The sequence below is a fragment of the Pieris napi genome, chromosome Z, assembly GCF_905475465.1.
Source record: "Pieris napi chromosome Z, ilPieNapi1.2, whole genome shotgun sequence".
NCBI classification, from domain to species: Eukaryota; Metazoa; Arthropoda; class Insecta; order Lepidoptera; family Pieridae; genus Pieris; species Pieris napi.
The window spans coordinates 9,816,393-9,833,114 of record NC_062259.1 but is presented as its reverse complement, the minus strand read 5'-3'; the positions used below and the strand labels follow the sequence as shown (position 1 = coordinate 9,833,114).

Sequence of the window (16,722 nt, the reverse complement as noted above, 5' to 3'; positions counted from 1 at the left end):
TAAGTCTCGACCGTTGTGCGGATTAGTCGTTACCGTTTTTCAATGATTGACTCAATAATTGGCACTCTCAAAAAGTGCTTTTATATTAATGACGTCGTCTAACGACGAAACCTTTGATGTTCTTTTCGTAGAGATGACGCAAGTAATTACCTGGTACGAATACTCAGTATTGCTATTGAAGTTACAGGATAAGAATTTACCATTCATACTTATTGCAAAAAGAGCATGTATGTTATCAAAATTGAAGCTTTAAATAGTTTATACGTATATATTCTAGATGTGCAGGTGCATTGTGCAGGTGCAGTGTGAGAGGGTCTCGTTTTCACACTTCTACAAATTGTGTGACGTAATTGTATAGGGATAATAATAGGCATATTGTGTCACTTTTTATTATGTAAAAATCTGTTAAATCTTCATAACACTGAGTTAATTTAAACTGTTCTATAGTTTGCCTTTTTAACTATATATATTTTGTTTTTGAAGTTATACTTCCTTAGGCGCGTTATGAAAAATTGATGATAGTGAAATTTTACGATGCGCGCGCACCGTGACACAAAATTAACAGAATGAAGTTGCCCACCGAAGATGCCACGGCATTAGACATAATTTAAAAACAACATTCGAATAATAATAGTATTTATGTTACACTTAATGTAATAGAATAATAATAAATATTTATTTATTGAATTTTTCAAATGTAAACTGAACTTTATTGACTATAATGACTCCTTTCTAGTCTTTGATTATTTAATTGTAATTAATTATTTGCATGCAATCAAAAACTATTTTTAATAATGCCAAAGACGTATAACTTCTTACGCGCGTACATAAGTACACGCACCCTTTTATATATATATATCATCCACGTAAGCCTTCCTTGATAGACTATCTATAAACTTATGCATTCATGAAACAAATTCTAAAGTATTAAAATATTATAAGTAATAATATAGATGATACAACCCTTACACAGAATTCCCATAGAAATAACATCGTTAATACCAAAGTCGAGATAACCCGGTGAACTGTGCGTTACCTTGTTCAGCGTGTGTCAATCTGCATAAATACAAAGTATTAATATCGTTTATATTGGCCATTGGATTTCCTGCAAACAAATTACAAAAATATGATACAAGAATTAACGACAATATACGCATGTTTTTTTATTGTATTAATGATCCTTAATCATATAAATAATTTCATCTTGTTATACTGTTTAATATGAACTGGGGCGTGGGCATGTAATATTCGGATTTGGGGACTTAAATTAATAAGCCCTTATATTATACAAGTTTATTTACATTTACACTACAATTCTTAAAAGGCTGGCAACGCACTCGCGAGCCCTCTGGCATTGAGAGTGTCCATGGGCGGCGGTATCACTTAACATCAGGTGAGCCTCCTGCCCGTTTGCCCTATAAATAAAAAAATAATACTACGTTGTTTCAAAACTCTTATATATAAACACATTCTAATTACAGAACACTGTCTTTAATCGAACCCCCTAATACGTGTGTAAAACTGCAATACTAAAGGAATACTCACTGAAACAATATCTAGATAGGTAATGTAAAATGTTATTCGATAATTACAATTAAAACAAAAACAATAAAATTACGTTTTGAACTTAAAACTCTTATCAATAATAAACAACGACAATCCTTTTAGAAATCGTTTTATAAATATCCTTTTTGCTTCATTTAATTCTAAAATAGTATAAAAACCAAAGAAAGCTTACCTAGCCCATTCACTGACCCGCTACGCGGTAGTTTTTCAGGTTTCTCCATATTATTTTCTGTTGTGTTTGTTTATGTAACAGCGGTAACAGAAGAAGACGTATGTTTAGGCTATTCATGGATTAATTTTATAATACAATTAACAAGTCTAATTATTACCGCTTAGAATTAATATACTCAAATAGCGCGTACGTACACAAGTCGAGGAAAAGCAAACTTATGAACAACTCATGGATCATGCAGAGCGTTCCTTTGAGTGCGAAGCTTTGATTAGGCGCTAGAGATGGTCTTTGCAAGAAGCTGAAACAACGTTATTTTAATTGTGAATTTAAAAGCTACTTTTTTCATACAACCGTTCTTCCTGTTATATTCAGATTTCAGTTTCCTTGTTAATTTTTCGTTCCAGGCAGTCCTGTGACACAAATGTTTTCTATGCCAGTTTCCACACGATGTATTTCTTCACGTATATTCAAATGGTAATTCCAGTATTCGAAAGCTCAGCTTTAAGGAATAATGTTGTTGTCTAGCAGTAGCCTACAAAAATAATTAATAATAAGAGTGGGAGGTTAATTTTTTTTACAAGTAGGCCTAACGCACCTAAACAATATTTTTAATGTTAATTAATATGAAAAAGTAACGAAAGAAAAAGGTCGAATATGAACGGGAAAACCTTCAATGACTTATGTTACATTTATTTTGTACTTGTCTCTTGCCGTAAATTTCCCCGAGGATAAAGCCCGACTTCACTTATTTAGATATCTTATGAAATCAATCAATTTTCATATTATATATCATTGTTAATAGAGTTTTGCATCTCTAGGTCAGAATAAGCTAGAATTAAACGGCTCTTAACGTGAAAATAATATAAAAGCATTTAATTAGACTTGAATGTGCGAAATCTTCTAAAAGTCTTAAGAGAAAATGGAATCTTTAAAAGCTCTTCAATGCCTCTGTAAAAGACTGCTTAACCCTAGTGAGTGTTAAACACTTATTAAAAATTATTCATTAAAAATGATATTTAATAAAATCCTTTAAAACCTTTTATAAGTAAGAACTAACGGCCTGGTTAAGCATTTGGTCCATATTCAAAGACCACAAAGTTTATTAAAACGTTTCAAAGAAATTAAACATGGGTTTGTAAGTGACCTCTTAATAATTTTTTCAGTCGTAACTATATTTCTTCTCAGTCGTATTCTTCATTGCTGAAGGTCGCGTCACTGAAAGGTGACTGCTGCCCTGCTAGTGATATCTCTCCACTTTGTTCGGTCTATATCTTTCCTTAGCGCAGCTGTTATGGAGAGACCCGTGAGAATTATGACTTGGTGTGACCAGCGGGTTGGCGCTCTTCCCCACAACCAGCTTGTCCAGGTTATCTGGTTCACGGGCGATATGACCAAGGTAAGATAAGAACATGTATCTATAGCATGTTGTCGAGGGTCTCGTACGAACTTTGATTTGATCCAAGTCTGATTGGTTAGTTCATTTAGCGGTCCACGGTATGCGACTCATCCCCAGCGCCATATTTCCAGTGCATCAATCTTTTTCCTGTCTTGTTCTCGAATTGTTCATAGAGAAAACCAACGTACGCAAAATTCTCATCTCAGTATTAGAGACTTTATTATCTTGCTATGCGTTATGCTATTTGTGTTCTCTTGATTTCTCTTTCACTTCCATCCTGATCAGACAGTGATCCAAGATATTCCTTGTCGAAAGCCAGTAACTTTATGTACGGTACGTCCAAGCCAAAAGTCAAAGTCAAAATATGATTATTAGTAATCCTCGATCGAGTTAAATAATAGTTTACTCAGGTAGCAATTGAGCGTGTCAGCAAAATCCATCACGAATGCATGCAAATGTTGTGTGGGCGGCGGTATCACTTAACTGACCACCTACTTACCTACACAGAGAATTACTATGTCTTGTCCAACTAAGTTTCCTTTCACTTCATTTATTATTTTTAGAAATTCTATGATTACACCAAAGCACATGAGTTGTTAAGCCGGTGCCTGGGTGTAAAAAAATGTATATTTGAAAGCAGTTTTGTATATTTTAAAAAGGTTTCCTCTAAGCGAATTTAGTTATTTATCCCTCCAGGTGGCATTCGTCCAAACCTTAAACCGTTATAAGTTATAACACTTAACCAAATGACACTTATAATCGATTTTTGACATCGAACTCTTGACTTGATGATCGTTTATACCCGAAACACTTGAGGGAATCATTTGTTGGCTAATTATTTATACAACAGCGGCGCGACCGGTGTCTGCACGATAAGATGGAAAGATAAATTAGTATTTTTGATTAATGCTTTGTTTACACAAATTGAAACTTCTATCTATCTATTCAAAAATATTAACTTTATTTATTTATTTTTAAATAGAAGGATGTATAATAAATCAATTAGTGTTATTGACTAAAATAACGTACGTTTTTGTTTCTTTCTGTCCGTCCGTGTATTTACAGGTCGCGTACGCAAGAGACAGGTCAGTTCAGACTTCAGATGAAGGTTGTTTTATAAATAATAATGAATACTATAAATACGTAAACATTTTTGTAATAGACTTTAATTATTTATAAAATATGACGATCCATTTCTCATTAACCCTTTAGACTACGTGTAAATGATTTACGCTAATAATTATTATCAGAAATTAAAACAGTCTTTTCTATGAACAATTTAGATCTACTCTTCAGAAAACCTTAATAGTTACTTATGTCGCCTAAACTTTAATTCCCCCATGATAGGTGAATAAACTGCATTTATTGCTGAATGTCGCGACAGCCTGGCGTCTTAGGCAGAAGGCTCTATGTCTAGAGTTTCCCGAAAATGTGGTATGTATGGTGTCGATTTAACTTAAAACAATTCTGCATTACACATAAAGAAAACGATAACACATTAGTTTTTATGGGCTGCGATGTGAAATCAAAATATTTGATTGTAGTTTTATCATGGATGAGTACCTACATCCAACGCGACAACCCCTAATAAGTCTTGGCTTATTCTGTATATTTAATTGATAATTAGTTCATTAGTTTTTCACACAGAGTCATACTTAGATCTAGGTCTCGATCCTAACGTCCTACGCAAGTATAAATTGCGTATAAAGAAAATTCATTGGTCTGAGTTCATACGAGGGTTAAAAATTAGCCTAATACTGTAACATATACATTTTTGTTATACACCTTTATAAAGGTGTCAGTGACCCACGATTTCGGTGAAATTGTGTTTGTTAGTCATTTAATAATGTCGTTGATTTATTTACTAACGCGAGGTTACTACTATAGCGGCAAAGAGTAATCTGTTGGTAAATAAAAAATCCGGTAGTAAGAAGAGTTTTTCGCCGCTTTAGGTAGTTAGTTAGTTAGTTAGTTAGCAGGTACCCATAAATTCTCAATGAAACAACCACAAATGCCGAACCGGGATTTTTCTTTGCAAAGTCTATTAAACTTAATTTCTTATTAATAATAAATATGTACTAAGGTGGTATCAGTTCAGAGCAGAGACACTAAAAAAGAAAATGTAACTTAGTGTTCGAATTTTTATATCACTAAAGGGCGTTATAATTCCGTCTTGATTGTTTCGGTGTAAAGAACACAAGAGAAGAATGGTTATAACGAAGTTTGTGGAGGTTGATTGTCTTCTATTCGCAAAAGACATAAATAATCGTCAGATTCATACGACGACTCAATAAATGTATTGAGATCACTTTTCCTATCCATTTAAATCATATTCCGAATGTTACTAATTAATTTCGATTTCACGGTTTAATGTTTGGTATAATTGCTATGAGCATATTCAATGAACTGAATTTATCGTGAACGTCAAGTCCTTATTTTATAGTCGTTGTTAAAATAAACCAAAGTTTTCGTTATAACGGCTAATTTACGTGTGGTAATTTTGTACTCTTTGTAGGTTGGGCCTTGTTTTCAGCTACGAATTTTTTAAATTTGTTTTTTTTTGATAAATTACTAAAAAAACAGTGGAGTTTATCAATCCCATATGCATTACTATATTCCCCCCCCCCCCCTAGATCATCCCATTTGTCCCTCCTTTCAGACGAACGCGTTTTGGCCAAAACTTACCGATATACAGATTACGCATTCTGATAAACGAGCTAAGTCTGGATATCCTTAGTTGCTCATCATACTTTGAAATCGATTTTCATTCAGTTTTTATAATAAAATTGTTTTGTTTATTTTTTTTATCTCATCGTGTGTGTTAAACGTGCATAAGTGGTTGCCACATTAGAAATGTAATTTAATTTTCTTGTATCAGTGAGCCGAGCGTCTGCTTTTATAAATAAATAAATCCATCTATTAACATTCACGTAGAAGCTCAGCTGCTGCCTATTTATCATCTATTAAGTAAGTCTAAAGATATAAAAAAAAAACACTTTATTTGACGAAAAAACATTTGGTACTTACATTCTAAAGGTTATAAACATACAATATGCAACGAATCGTTGTGTTTTCTAGGCCTAGGCCTAGCCTGTATCTTAAACGCTAGTTCCTTCCAGTGTCTTTAACAAATTGGTTAGGTTGTTTGTCATTAGATATTTATACGGGTTATATTTTTATTGTTTATAAAACTAAATGAGGGTAAATATGCGTTATATTATTTAGTGAAAAATAAAGGGAGAACCCACTACATACGGGACATTCGGTGTGACAGTGCTGTTGTTATACCAGACATATAATAAACTACCTAAGTGTAGATAAATACGTATATATCGAATAATTTTTAACCATAATAATTTTATTTTAAACTTCATAATTCATGCAAATATCAACGTTTACACAACTCAAAATTATACGTTAGGTTCTGTAAAGTAAATTGAACGTTTAAAGGCAATAGAGTACAGCCTGTTATACACACTAAACTACTCGTACTACGTTAATAACATAGAATTGGACGCGGACAGCACTAGATAATTATAAGTGATTAGTTAGGCTGGGGTTCTCATATGAATAATACAGTGCTACAACCTTTGGTCTTGGTCTAAGATTTCTGTGTTTCGTACTAGACAATTTTGTTCGGCCTGCTAACCCCCAATTTTTTTAAACTAAAGCTATGAACACCAGCTGTGTGAGTACCAATTAAAAAATGGTACGTAAGTCCCAAAAATTCGCGACATCTGTCAGGCAAAGACTGCTCGCCAGCCTGTAATGAAAAATGTAAGCCGCGGCCTAAAAAAAGACGTTGAGAACTAAACAAAAGAGCATGCAGAGTAGAAACTAGCCCAATTGGTCTAATGGCACTTGTAAATCTAGAATCTCGTTTAAATAAAATAAAATGTTACAAATGACAGTAAGCTAACATACATACGAATTGATTACTGCGTTACATTGTTCACCACTGCCTACTCAGTCCCGTTCCCTCAAACGTGATCAAGAACACGTGTCACCATTCCGGATTTCCCTATTCTAAGGCGTATATTATATAAAAAGTAAAAAAATAAACCCTTTTAGTATAAATCTAATTAGAAGTTGCTGTTCCGCAGTAGTTTCTTGTATCATCATACAGTAGTTTATCAGCTAATAATATATAAAATAATAATATAATATATGAAAAATTTATGTATTTACATTTTTATCCTTATAACTCCCGTAATGAGTCAGTCAGTCTCTAGACTTTTTGTGTACTACTAAATATCAATCGGAGCTTCTATGGGTGGGTGCGCGGGCTAGACTACGAGCCTTCCCACATAGGAATCACTAGGGAGTAATTTATCATATAACATACCTTATTATAAATGCAGATTATAGTGATAATTGTGTGTATATCAAAAAGGCATATGGAATAGTAAATTTTACTTTGTTAAAACGACGTGTCGTCTGTAAAATGATATGGCATTTTGACAGTAGGGTGAGTAAGTAGAACTTTTTGTTTAAATCCTTACCCAAAACCTAAGACGAGACAGAAAGAAGTGCCAAAGTAGATAAAAAAGCAGAACGATTAAATACATAAATCATCAATTAGATTTCTCTAAGGAATCCTTTAGGCCAATGCCAACGCTCCGTGCACTGAAAAGTGGAAAATTATTCCAATTATTCTCCAATTCTCCTTTCTTTTTATACTTATACCACACAATGTGAGGGTTTATGAAAACAAGCTCTTCGATTCAGAAAATAGCGTATTCACCATTCAATTATCTGGAGTAGTAAGAACTAATTATACATAAAAGGAATTCAGTTAAAGTAGATAATTATTTTAGCTTAATTATTAAATGTTTGAATAAAAAACTATAAAAATATGTGTTAAGACTTTTACATGGTCTATTCTTAAGTAAGATTCTACTAAAGTTAAAAGTAGTAAGCCTAGCCTGAGGTCGCGCGTTCACGCCCTGGCTGTTCAATTAATATTACATTGGGTTGGTCTTCATACCTTAAGATTTATAAATATACGTCTATAAGTTTTCATTTTATTGTGTTTTTTTCTATTAAAACATATGTTGTGTGTATTGTTTCTTAATGGAATAAATTTTCGTTACAAATACACAATAAAACAGTTTATCTTTATAATAGTAGTATAGAAGTATAGCTGTGCTGTACTACATTGGTCTGCATTTTCCAAATATGTATTGATATCTTCTAGTTTCATTAACCGTCCTTCGTCAGCCCTAACCCCGAACAAAACTAGGGTTATTCGTGTTTGGTACCGCAGTGTTATGTAACCGGCTCAATACTTGATGGTACTCGGTACTAGTTACGTACAAACGCTGGTCCCTGGGATCTTTTATTTAACACAATGGTCCCGTCATGTATATGAACCTAGCAACGAAACAACGAATTTTCGCGTTCCAATTTAGTGATGTCATTTTAAACTACACCTATATATATGTATATATATATATAATAAGCAATAGTCTAGATCTAGATTTTAGGTATAACCTTATTGATTGAGGACAAACTCTTCAGGTAGGTACTTATTTATTCAAAACGTATAGCTTTCATCAAAATTAGATCACGTTATTTGAATTTCTATTCACATCGCATAGAATATTTTTCTTAATCAAAGTTGTAAGGAAACTTTCGAAGCTGCAATTAACGTCTATTACATGTACTTTAAGTTGTGAGCTATCAGAAATCTTCGTAACTTAAACGAATTAGGTTATCCCTACGTACAGCGTTTGATGCCGCAGTCTTACGTAACAGTACGAATAATAAACTCGAACGTTCACTAAGCGACTATAAATATTTAAATAAATTCATTTTCGAGTTTATCTGCAAAAGGGCGAGTATCAGTTCCTTCCTTTATATTTTTGCAAATACATAAATAAACCGTCTTTCACAGTTCGTTATTACTGCATGAAAGCGTGCACTCCAAGTAATCCTAGGAAAAAAACGTCAAGAGGCGAAAGTCTTCAAGAGATAATAAGTATAAGAGATTTATATTTTAAAGTTGTCTACATTTTTTAAAAAGGTTACTTTTTTCTTAAAAAGACGAGATACACTTGACGTCCTACCTGGCCCCAATTAATTCTAATAAGTGGAGTTGTAATTTGCAACGCTTTGTTTCAGTTATACTTACCCAACGCTGGATGAGCTCGCAAGTCAAATAAAATATGTTCAAGCCCGGTTTGGTTTTAAAACATTCATCGGTTTGGGAGTCGGAGCTGGTGCTAATATCCTCGCTAGATACGCTATAAACAACCCATCCAAGGTACATAAAATACTTTTTAGACATCAAATAATCTTATATTTATTGGTATATTCATTTAAACTAAATGCATAAAGAACTGTGCAGCTTTGCTGCTGATAAGAAAGCTGTGAACCTGTTTATGCTTCTAATTCGTAAGCTTTTTAATTCTTTACTAAATAGCTTAAGTAGTTTATAACTTGTACAAAACGAGTACGTAAGTCATGTCATTGATATTGAATTTTCAATAAGGCTTAAAGCTTATTCTGCAGACAAGATTTAAAAAAAACATTTAACAAATATTCACGTTATTTTGATTAAATAAATTACCTAGCCCATACAATTTGTCCAATGTATGTAAGCGCGAAGAATGGGGTCAATTGAAGTAGAGGTCTTGCAACGTACTGGCTCCAATTAACAAAAGGTGTAAATGAAATCGATTTTATAATATGTAGGCGTATGATCAGTGTTTGTCGAACAATGAGCTGGTTAGTGGTTTCGTGGCTTGTGTAATTATTACCGGCACATATGAAATTGATATGTATTATTGGCTAATAGCAATGTATTGTTATAATGGTTTGTTTCATTGTTAAATTGGATATTGAAATGCTGCCGACATAGTATCCTATGTCGGCAGGTCTTTGTTTAGACTACGTATATGTGGGGTGTATTGAAAATGTGTATCGTGGATTCTGATTGCAATAAATATTCGTTTACTATAAATAAAAGAGAACAGCGTATTAATGATTTATATCATGGCTATGTAAGCCCAAGAGAGTTGGTCGTAAAAGACAATGCCAATTGTCAACCGTACAAATTGTAAAATAATTTTGACCATTCTTTTTGTTTGTCGTAGCTTCGATAGTCGTAAAAAAGCTCTTAATTTTCTTCACAGCTTAAATACAATTTAACAGAAAGAGACAAACGACTTAGTGCATTTATACTAATTTAGATTTTATGAATAAGGCGGAAATCTCAATACTCTTGGGTAAATATGTACATACAATCTAAACCAAAATGTCCTATGAGCTGTATGTTCCATATTAATCATTGATCCTTGTCGTTATTGTGTCATATTGCAAATAAACAAAAAAGACTCTACATTCTGTAACTACTATAAGCTTGCGAAATAGCGAAGTAATACATGACTTACAAGTTTATTAGATGAACTCAACGGTTTTAGATGGAGGGCTTGGCGCTGATCAACTGCACATCGACACAGCTGGGGTGGCTGGACTGGGCCTATTTTAAAATGACGTGCCGAATGATGCGCAGGCGCGGCATGTGCGAGTCCGCTGTCGAGTTCCTGCTTTGGCACCATTTTGGAAGAGTGAGTATAACTTTTGCGATGCGTTTACGATTGGTTTATACATTATGAGTCGCACTACATCATTCGTGACTCCAGCGAATAAATAATGACATGATGCAGATAATATGCAATATATAATATAAATATGTAGGTCTGACTGGTTTTAATTACTTTTATAGATTATAGATTTCATCATAATATATGTTATAAAGCGCCTGCTTGCGATTGATATATGTATTATTTTTCTATCTACAGTAGAACCTCGTTAAGTCGAACCTCGATAAGTCAAAAACCTCCAAATCTCGAAAAAATGTTTTGTTCCCTTCCCTTAAAACACCAAAACCTCCATTACTTGAAATCTTGACCCTCTGTTACTCGAAATAATCACCGAGTCCCTCCAAGCCATTTTGGTACATATTTTCACTCTATAACTCGAAAAATTAAATTTGACCTCTGTATCTCGAACATAGGAACGTTTTATTTTACAACCTTTACAACTTGATCATTTGGAATTTATTATCTCTATTGTTCGAACAAAAATAAGTTACCGACTTTAAGAACTTGCCGACAATGTGAGTACACTATTGTTTCTTAGAAAACATTTTAGACTTAAACTAACTCAAATTTTTTAAAAATAAACCTCAAACTCTTTATGTCGAATCAAAATCCGCCTAAGTCGAAATCCTCCATAAGTTGAAAACTCTATAACTCGAATTTTTTGGCGTCTCCCTTGATGTTCGACTTATAGAGGTTCTACTGTATACCCAAACTACCGTAATACGTATGTAAAACATAAACAAAAGCGGAATTTAAAAAAAAAGTGTGTGTACTTATACACACGCGTTAGAAGCTATACTTCTTTGGCGTAACATAAAAATCTTTAAAAAAAAATTCTACGTTTGTAGAAAAACGACACTAACAATAGAAAAAACTTAAATGTCGACTATAGCTAACTTCAGGGTGTCGGTTTTTTGTGACGGTGTGCGCGCGCATCTTTAAAATTTACTCTCATCATTTTTCCCTAACGCCCCAAAAAAGTATAACTTCAAAAATTGCATTGTTCTGTCGTATTCATAACTGTTATGTGTTTATTGCATTATCGCGGGATGAAACGTAAACCTTTCGAAAGAAGTGGCAAAACATCCGGGAAATAAATATGTAATATCAAAACTAAATTATTAAAATCACTCATTGAGCGCTGTTATATCGTGTCCTTGCGATCCTATTGAATGATACTTATTTTTTTCTCACGTGTTTCTGCTTGCTATTGTATTTAACTATCTTGTAAATTACCTTTAAATAAATTTGAAGTGTATTGTGACATTTGCGAACATTGTTAATTATTCTAGCGAACACTGCAGCTTGCGCAATTTATAATCGATATTCGATTGCTGTGCGATTTAAAGACAAAGCCTTATTTATGAAGCTTTTTTCATAGATCCGTTTTTTATTAAGAATTTTTAACCTTTTCAATACACGAGTTCAATGGTTAATCAATTGCACAAACCCGGTTTGATACATAGCGTTTCGATGAAGAGTTTGCCGACTTTGCTACCAATATGTTCGGTGAAAAGCACTGCGATTTAATACTGCTTTTAACCATTCTCGGCCTTATAATAAATCATTAAATATATTGGACTCTTGAACTCTGTTTTATCTTATGTCGATGTTAAAACATTTCTCTATAGAAAAATTATATGATGATAAAAATATAATAATATAGAAAAATTATTTCACAGATACCGGAGGAATGTAATCCAAATGTAGTGTCGAAGTATCGTTACCAGTTCGCAAACATTCCGAACCCAGTAAACGTGGCAATGTTCATCGATGTTTTTGGGAAGAGGCAGGACTTGCGTCTTTCTCGCGATAGTGCGACCATGCAGATACCTGTCTTGAATATAGTTGGTGCCCTGTCGCCATTTGTGGAAGCTACGGTCACGTTTAACAGCCGCCTGGAACCTTCTATGTCTGCTTGGATGAAGGTGTGTAATGATAATAAGTCTAAGTTGTTTAAATAATATTGAATTTAACATTTTCTTGTTTATTGGTGAAAATTTAATTAATATCCATTGCGTAGTTTAAGATCAAAGTGGTGGCGTTTTTGTATATACTTTTTTAAACAGAACACTTAATTTTTACGTCACTTTACTTGGTATATGAAAATATAATAATCTCATTCGGGTTTAAAAGTACATTTCGCTCAATCCTAATTTATACAAAATGTAACCGTGGTTTCTGTAACGTTACCTAGTATTTCATTTACACTTAGCCATAAATAGTAAATGCTTTCGTTAATTATCTGGTAACACTAAAAACTCAGGACAACTTTTAAACTTACCAATAGGATACAATGGAAAATCCGTCCGAAAAGAGAACCGCCGTGGGATTTCACAGAATACTAAATTACCCTTTTTATTATGACAACACTGTTACGTTATTAAAGATCAGTATCTTGATACATAATATGATAAAATTATAAGTATATATTTAAGAAATTATATTAGTTCGCGTAACTGTCACCCAACCGGTTCCCTTTCCGCACAGACTCAATAGAATATCATAACGGTACTATAAGAACTTTTGCTAACATTCAGATATCTGACTCCTCAATGGTGCTTGAAGAAGAGCCCGGTAAAGCGGCTGAGGCATTCCGTCTCTTTTTACAGGGCGAAGGCTATGGTGAGTGTTTATAAAATTGCAATGTCGGCCTAGTGGCTTCAGTGTGTGACTCTCATCCCTGAAGTCGAAGGTTAGCTTAATAGTCTAGTCGACAAGTTGAAAATGGAACAAAATAGAGATACTGCTCTTAAAATTATGTGCGATAGCTCATTGGATCCGGAATGACGTCTAGAAAAATGTGCTAAAAGCGTGTATTAGCACATAAAAAAATGCAAAAGTTATAGACCATTAAAGATGAAAAAAAAATGGCATTTAGTTTTTTGCCAATATTTAATAAACTATTAATATTTAAGAAATTTCAAATAAAGATACTGAAAGAGGAGGAAATTTCCAATAAAAAACTCCTGACTCCCAGAACTCTATCTCCATTATTTATAATGTTAATTTAACGCTGAAAATAGGTCTGCGGGTGACATTTTTAGGATTCGCGCGTGGCGTCAAAAGCGACTACGGCACATTAATTAATTTATTTAAGGTATTGAATATTTTTTTTTAAATTTGAAAAAATTATGGTGTGTTCTGAACACTATAATTAATTTATTCCCGTTGAAAATTTTACTTAAAGTTAATTTTTCAACAAGTTAAATAATTGTTAACTAACGAAATTTTCTCGAACGACCGTCTTTATTGTAAGTGAAAAAAAATGTTTAAATAATGGTCGTAAAAATATTTCGCTTCGTAGAGCCTTTCTTACATACATACTTAACAAGATCGTGCCATAAAAGTTAAAAAAATATTTATACTTTGTTTATAACAATTTTTTTACTTAAACAAAAACTTAAAAATCCATGTAATGATGTTAAAAAAAATTTTTTTTTCTAAATCATCATATAATCGTTTTTTTATTAATACAATATATTTATTGATTTGCAAAAAAAAAAATTCCCGCCATTTGTTGATAAATTTTTTTTAAACAAATTGATTTAATCAATATTTTTAAAAAAAAATTTAACACAACTTTATTACATTAAAAATTTTATGATTTTTTAAAAAAAAATTTTTCCTTAATAGTAATTTTTAATTGTTTATAATCGTTTTTTTTAATTTTCTATTGTTTAAATAATTAGTTAAGAAATTTTTTTTTTCTAAAAATCATAATTGATAGTCTTCTATAAAGTAACAGAAAAAAAAATTTTTTTAATCAACAATTCTATTGTTTATTAACTTACCAATTTGTTATAAACAAATATTCAACTTTTGTTTATTTTTTTTCTAAAACTTCTAAAATTAACAAAAACAACCATATATAACAAAGTATAGAAAAATTTTTTTTGTAAATTTTTTGATTATCATGAATATTACTTTTATTTAAAATTAAAAATTTTTTTTTTTAACTGACAATTATGATTTTTAGGAAAAAAAAATTTCTTAACTAATTATTTAATCAATAGAAAATAAAAAAAAACGATTATAAACAATTAATAATTGTTATTAAGGAAAAAATTTTTTTTTAAAAATCATAAAATTTTTTATGTAATAAAGTTGTGTTAAAAATTTTTTTTAAAATATTGATTTAATCAATTTGTTTAAAAAAAATGTATCAACAAATGGCGGGATTTTTTTTTTTGCAAATCAATAAATATCTTGTATTAATAAAAAAACGATTATATGATGATTTAGAAAAAAAAATTTTTTTTTAACATCATTACATGGATTTTTAAGTTTTTGTTTAAGTAAAAAAATTGTTATAAACAAAGTATAAATATTTTTTTAACTTTTATGGCACGATCTTGTTAAGTATGTATGTAAGAAAGGCTCTACGAAGCGAAATATTTTTACGACCATTATTTAAACATTTTTTTTCACTTACAATTAAGACGGTCGTCCGAGAAAATTTCGTTAGTTAACAATTATTTAACTTGTTGAAAAATTAACTTTAAGTAAAATTTTCAACGGGAATAAATTAATTATAGTGTTCAGAACACACCATAATTTTTTCAAATTTAAAAAAAAATATTCAATACCTTAAATAAATTAATTAATGTGCCGTAGTCGCTTTTGACGCCACGCGCGAATCCTAAAAATGTCACCCGCAGACCTATTTTCAGCGTTAAATTAACATTATAAATAATGGAGATAGAGTTCTGGAAGTCAGGAGTTTTTTATTGGAAATTTCCTCTTCTTTCAGTATCTTTATTTGAAATTTCTTAAATATTAATAGTTTATTAAATATTGGCAAAAAACTAAATGCCATTTTTTTTTCATCTTTAATGGTCTATAACTTTTGCATTTTTTTATGTGCTAATACACGCTTTTAGCACATTTTTCTAGACGTCATTCCGGATCCAATGAGCTATCGCACATAATTTTAAGAGCAGTATCTCTATTTTGTTCCATTTTCAACTTGTCGACTAGACTATAACATCGTGAGGACGCCGGCATATCTTATTTAAATGATGGCTTAGTTACTTATCGCTTTTTATAAAAATGCACATACATTGTAGTTTTGTGTTTAGTTTCTTGGTTTTTATAGAATCCTAATTTCAAGCATTTTATTCAGTTTGATTTGTTTAAGCATGTGTGTATAATTTTTTTTAGTTTGTTTATTTTTGTTTTTATTTGCTTTTTATTTGAAATTATTTTATTCTTAGCTCTTATGCTACAAAGAAGAAAATGGCGCCCACGCATTTAAAACGCACAGTGTAAGTTGTCATGCATTAATTTTATATGTAATTTTATCGGTTGTAGAGCAAGTCACACTATTTTTAGTGTACCTACCACAAAATAAATAGAATGCGTGTCTTATACACAACATAAGAAAGATCACATATAAATTATGTATAAATAATATTATATAAATGATATACAAAATTTAAAGAAAAAAGCTTTTACCGGATTAAAGTTATGTATTATTATAACCTTGACCACCGTGACCACGCACGCTGTAAAGCACGCGAAACGTCGGATAAATTTAAAATTATGTCAAATAATTGTAAATTTATAATAATACATAACTTTAATCCGGTAAAAGCTTTTTTCTTTAAATGTGTAAAGGTTATGTTAATCAAAGACAATACATATATACTAAATGTTAAGTTACTCTACTAAACAGATACTCTCTCTCGCATTTGTGGGTATATACACACAAATGCACATACACATACATACGCGCAGCTACACCCATTTTGATTCTATTTTACTAGGGTATGGCAAGTTTTAACGCCAAAATTAACAGTATACGATCGATACGACACCAACTTGAAGCAAAAAGCACAGAATGTGACCGGCTGAATGTTGATGATGATGAAAAAATTAGAGCGAATGAAGACACGTCATTTGTTTTCTTTCAATTATATCTTGTCATATATTTATAATGGATAATAGTAATCTATTTTGTATTAAATGCAATGGTACAA

General features: G+C 31.7%; 1 protein-coding gene across 3 annotated transcripts in view; it reads left to right on the top strand.

The window, feature by feature from the left end:
- LOC125062165 (protein NDRG3-like) overlaps nucleotides 1–16,722 on the top strand; it is a 45,427-nt gene that overhangs the window by 24,695 nt on the left and 4,010 nt on the right. For 2 of the 3 annotated variants that reach the window (XM_047667846.1, XM_047667848.1), the window contains 4 exons: nucleotides 9,258–9,399; nucleotides 10,559–10,705; nucleotides 12,424–12,669; nucleotides 13,282–13,366. In XM_047667846.1, coding sequence (XP_047523802.1) covers nucleotides 9,258–9,399; nucleotides 10,559–10,705; nucleotides 12,424–12,669; nucleotides 13,282–13,366 — 620 coding nt within the window. Of the gene's footprint in view, nucleotides 1–9,257; nucleotides 9,400–10,558; nucleotides 10,706–12,423; nucleotides 12,670–13,281; nucleotides 13,367–15,957; nucleotides 16,009–16,722 lie in introns of all 3 variants that reach the window. The other variant, XM_047667849.1, reaches the window with a different exon arrangement.